The sequence below is a fragment of the Gossypium raimondii genome, chromosome 10, assembly GCF_025698545.1.
Source record: "Gossypium raimondii isolate GPD5lz chromosome 10, ASM2569854v1, whole genome shotgun sequence".
NCBI classification, from domain to species: domain Eukaryota; kingdom Viridiplantae; phylum Streptophyta; class Magnoliopsida; order Malvales; family Malvaceae; genus Gossypium; species Gossypium raimondii.
Window position 1 is genome coordinate 54,941,930 of NC_068574.1, and position 4,871 is coordinate 54,946,800.

General features: G+C 32.1%; 1 protein-coding gene across 2 annotated transcripts; it reads right to left on the reverse strand.

The window, feature by feature from the left end:
* On the reverse strand, positions 1-4,170 carry LOC105775017 (protein PIN-LIKES 3). Of its 2 annotated transcripts, none has more exons than XM_012597562.2 (10): positions 3,986-4,170; positions 3,810-3,889; positions 3,587-3,711; positions 3,373-3,497; positions 2,235-2,411; positions 1,989-2,081; positions 1,778-1,878; positions 1,610-1,662; positions 485-670; positions 1-279 (listed from the first exon to the last, which is right to left on the reverse strand). In XM_012597562.2, the coding sequence occupies exons 1-10, from the start codon at positions 4,118-4,120 to the stop codon at positions 155-157; spliced, it is 1,200 nt and encodes a 399-aa protein (XP_012453016.1). In that variant the 5' UTR covers positions 4,121-4,170; the 3' UTR covers positions 1-154. The 2 variants fall into 2 exon arrangements, with proteins under 2 accessions (XP_012453016.1, XP_052478709.1); XM_052622749.1 differs by having other exon boundaries at positions 3,810-3,848; positions 3,986-4,100.
* Between the last annotated feature and the right edge of the window lie 701 nt (positions 4,171-4,871).

The following is a 4,871-nucleotide window of genomic DNA, read 5'->3' on the forward strand; positions in this document are numbered from 1 at the left end:
TATCCTAGTATATTCATATACTAATTCGTAACTATTTGATTTATTTGTATAAATACACGAAATAATTTGCGAAGTCGTTTACGTATACGAAATTAATACAATACACATGTAGATGGCAACATGAAGTGATATTGAAGAGGATTATCAAAAACTTCTAAATGACAAGCCACATATAGAAACCTATCCAGAAGGTAAGGGTAAATATTGCTAAAATATAATTCCAAAGCATAATCATTGAAAATTCACTCTCACCACTTCCTAACATCTGGTTTATGGTACCTGCCATTAACATAGTTTATTGCTTGTCAAGCGTGATTGTAAGTGTAATAAAAATAAGTATATATTTTTATCGATACTTTCATTTTTCCGAGTTTGAGCACTATTGGATAATAAAAGCTTTAAGGGGTCGGTTGGTACTCAAAGAAGACAATGACGAGCTTAGGGAAATGAAAGTACATTATCGATCGAGTTGAAGTGAATGTACCTATGTTCATTGCAGGTGGAATGGCATATTGAATTAACAAAGTGAAGAGATAAAAGGAGTTTTCATCCACCAGGCTCAAATGCTTTGCAGCTTTAATAACACCAATGCCAGATATAGGCAAGAAAATGTTCCTTATGATAAGGATTCCTATAATAACAGATGGCCGTACACCTGATCCACTTAACCCTGAAAGATTGAAAATAATGAATCTAGGCTCATTAGAGTGACTCCTTAATAAATTGAAATAAGTCAATCTTTCAATTATACAAGTCGATCATGTCAAATTGAGTTGGAGTCAATTAGAGTTTAAAATTTCAAGTCTACTTTAGGTTCTAATCACTTTAGTTTGAGGTTTGAGTGTTCCAAGTTTGAGACGCTTTGAGTTGTTGCCTTTTTATGCTCAGTCGGGTTAGATTAAAGTTGTGTTCGTTGAATCAAGCTTGTGTTTAGGTTGATTGGGTTAGATTTTTGTCTTTATCAAAATTGACAAGTCTAATTATAAACTATAGGGTAGACTATATCATTACTCACTGAACTATGGGTAAGTTTTCATTTCGGTCACTTAGCAAAAATGTTACAATTTGGTCACTGAACTATTCAAAAGTTTTCATTTAAGTCACCAGGTTGTTAAAATCAATGCTATATGGCTTTCTCTGTTCACACTGCCTGCACCTCTTTTTTCCTTTCTCTTCTACAATTCAATTTTTTTCATGAAACAACTTGGACGTCACGAATTTGTGAACCAAAATTTAAGTAACTTTTTTCTCCGATCTCTAATATTGACTGTAGAATCGACTTGAATCTAAGGCATGTCCTTCTAATCATCGATGGGTACTAATCCATCGTACCGGTTGTTGAATTGTTACTTGGAGCTCGTTGGTGGAACTTTTTTTCTTAAAAAAACTTAACAACCCATTGACTTAAATAAAAACTTTTAAATAGTTTAGTGACTTAAATGAAAATTTTCAAATAGTTTAGTGACCAAAATGTAACGTTTTTAGTTAAGTGAATAAAACAACCCATAATTTAATGACTAATGGTCTAGTTGACCCTAAACTATAACCAAAGATTATTCTACATAGCACAAGAGAATAAGAGGGGAAAAATAACTTCTCTGGAAAGTACCTTTAAGAAGATTTGCTCCTACTATCAGAGTAATGGATGGGATACCAGCATTTCTACACAAGTGTATACAAACGTACATACATAAAATTAATCTAAATTGTCGACATACATACACCAATATAAAATTAAAACACACACAAACACACTTGAATCTTAAGATGTATATACCCTATTAATTCAGCAGCACTGTAGATAACATGAAGTGGAGCACTATCACCAATGAATGTCTTTCGGATTGGAGTTGCTATTCCGATAAGGAACCCAACAATCTATGTAGAAAAGAAAGTTAGTGATATCCGTCAAGAATATTTTTTTTCAATTGATCACAATAACATCTATTATATTCTAATACGAAAATGTGGGAACACCATGACCATACAGCTGCAATTGTAGCTGGTGCAAAAATCTTTCTTAAGCTCTCACTTCTCATAATCTTCATAAACAATTGCTTGAACTTTACAGTAGTTGAAACCTTGCAAGAGGTATAACCAACAAAAAAAAAGTTACTTTAATAAGCCAAACATTTAAAAGAGATGTCAATTTATTGGATTATATATAGATCGCATTGATTGGACCGATCACTTGCTTATCCTTTTTTTAAATATAAAAGAAAGAGGAAAAAAACCTTTTGGTTTCTGTCATTTTGAATTTGAGGCAAGCCAACAGGATCATGTAAGACATCCCTAGTGCAACCATTTGCAGCAACGATTATGGAGTTATTTGAGTTGGTTTCTTTAACTTCATTGTTTGCATACATTCGTAGAAGAAAATAGAGAACAGACCATATATAGATTATTTGAATCTGTATTTGTTAACAAAATAAAAAAAAATCATTATATTCACAATAATATATAAGACTGATTAGCAAAACTAAATGGGTTTCAGTAATGAGAACATGAGGTTACACAATCAGAATGTAAGATATAAATATCTATATATATATATGTTGAAGGTGAGTATCTACTTTGTACCTAAACTCCGTGAACCTTTTGGACTCTCTTCGGAGTAGGGAGACAAAAAACTGAAGCTAAAATCGAGCATAAACACCTCAAGAATAATACCTCCACTGTTGAAGGAGTGAGACATTCCAAAGCATATACTCGCCCTCAACAATATATAAATTGAAAATTGGAGATATTTTTATTAATATTATTGATTTTTTTTTAAATTAGGTGATCATGGGCCGGGCCCAGAAAAAATTTTAGGCTCATTTTCTAGGCTCGGGCCCGGCCTGGCCCAAAATATGGGCCTAAAAATTTATTCAAGCCCGACCCGAAAGAAAATTGCTAAGCCCGAGCCCAGCCCAGCCCAGCCCATATTTGATTAAAAATAAAATATATATTTAATATATAATTCATATTAAAAGTCTAATATATATATTTAATAAAAAGTATATTTGATTAAAAATAAATAAATAAATATATTTAATATATAATTCGGGCCGGGCTGGGCTCGGGTCAAAAAAGTCCTACCTGAGGCCTGACCTGTTTTCTAAACGGGCCTCTTTTTTTGCCCAAACCCATATTTTGGACCTATATTTTTACTTGAACCCTCTCATTTTTTGGGAGGCCGTCAGGCCGGGCCGAGTAGCCCAACCCATGATCACTTCTATATTTGAGTGACCAAAATGAAAATGCCCAAAAAGTTAGATGACTAACTAGGTAGTTTACCCAAAAAAAAAATATTTTTCATTAAAAATAGCCTCATCATTGACAAAAAAATTCAGCTGGATAATGAAGGAGAAAGCATAATAGATGATATACCGCTAGAGAAAGTGAAGCATAAGCCTTTCCATTAGCAGAACAAGTGGATGCTACTTCTCCAAATGGATTATTCTTCTCTTTACACAGTGCTGGAAGTATGATGAGAAGCATGTTTCCCAAATTTGCTGCCCACACAAATTTATTGGAATGAATTAAAGAAAAAAAAACTAAAAATCTAAAAAATTTAAAAAATATTGGGTTATTAAATATTGACCTGCAGAAGTGCAAGAAATGACAAGTCCCCATAGGTGTCGAGGAGGTTTTGTAACTATTACTAGAATCCATCCAAGAATTGAACCGATTACACATGTGATTAACACATTTACTGGTAAGAACCACCTAATGATCACATGGAAACCAGTGAAAATGGACAAATTAAAAACCCTTTTAAAATTATTGTAATAATGAAGTGAAACAAAAGCATAAACACAGCTTACAAGTCAGCTAAACCTTCAAGAGTCATTGTATCAGCAAGACTGCAACCAATGAGTGCAGGATAGAACACATAAAACACCATCTACATGCATATACATGCATACATATTGTACGTATAAAGTTAGAATGTGTGGGACATGGATTTCTTCAAACAAAAAAACATGGTTTCGAAGCTCACCTTATTCAAATGGCGCCTTGCATCACACCCTAAAAGATCAAAACGTTGAGTTGCGAGGATTAAGCCAGCAATTATAACCAGAAGTACCTTTAGAACTGGCATCAATGATATAATGAACAAATGGAATATATCCATTATTAGACAACTCTAGACTCGGTTTTTGATAAAGCCTCATGAACAATAAGAAACACTGGGAGCTACCTGCATATCTCATAGTTCTATATATAAGTACATTTATTTTAATTTTATTGGGTTTCAGTGGTTTTAATGCTGTTTTAATTGCACCTTGAATGTTCCATTTTATTATTATTATTATTATTATTTTTACAGTTGCAATCGTTTCATGAGTATCTGGTATAGGACACAACTTGGGTTATGGTATGAAACAATTTTGATTAAACCAAAAGTCAATATTCTATTTCTTTCCCCATTTTTCGCTTTTAAAAGAAAAAAATTGCATTAAAAACATTTAATATCCTAGCTTTTTCCATGCTATAGAACTTAGTGACCATTTTATGAATAATATTAATTCTTAAGTTTAGGGTTAGGTTTGCATATTTTACATTCTTTTAAGATCTAAAACTTTTGAGCCATATCATTTCTTAACATATTATTTCTCTAATTAGCATTTTATCTTTAATCAAATATCTTGAAATGATCACTTATATCGAGTTATTTTGTGAAAAATAATTATATACTTTTAGATTTAAATGAGTTGTAATTAATTTTACTTATTTATTTATTTTTTGGAAAAAATAACTAGAATTTACATTAACTTAAGGCATTAGATATCCCCCTAGATGGATCCTCAAGAACTACCAAGCCCTCTTTTCTATCAAAGGTCATCTTAGCTATACAATCAACATCTTTATTATTCTCTCTAGAA

What these genes read in the sequence shown, in the direction of transcription:
- LOC105775017 (XM_012597562.2), bottom strand. Translation starts at nt 4,120, where the DNA reads ATGGATATATTCCATTTGTTCATTATATCATTGATGCCAGTTCTAAAG. An exon ending in CTTGAAGGTTTAGCTGACTT is followed by an intron (nt 3,712 to 3,809) that starts GTAAGCTGTGTT and finishes TGTGATCATTAG; the next exon opens with GTGGTTCTTACCAGTAAATG. An exon ending in AGGAGCAAATCTTCTTAAAG is followed by an intron (nt 671 to 1,609) that starts GTACTTTCCAGA and finishes TCAATCTTTCAG; the next exon opens with GGTTAAGTGGATCAGGTGTA.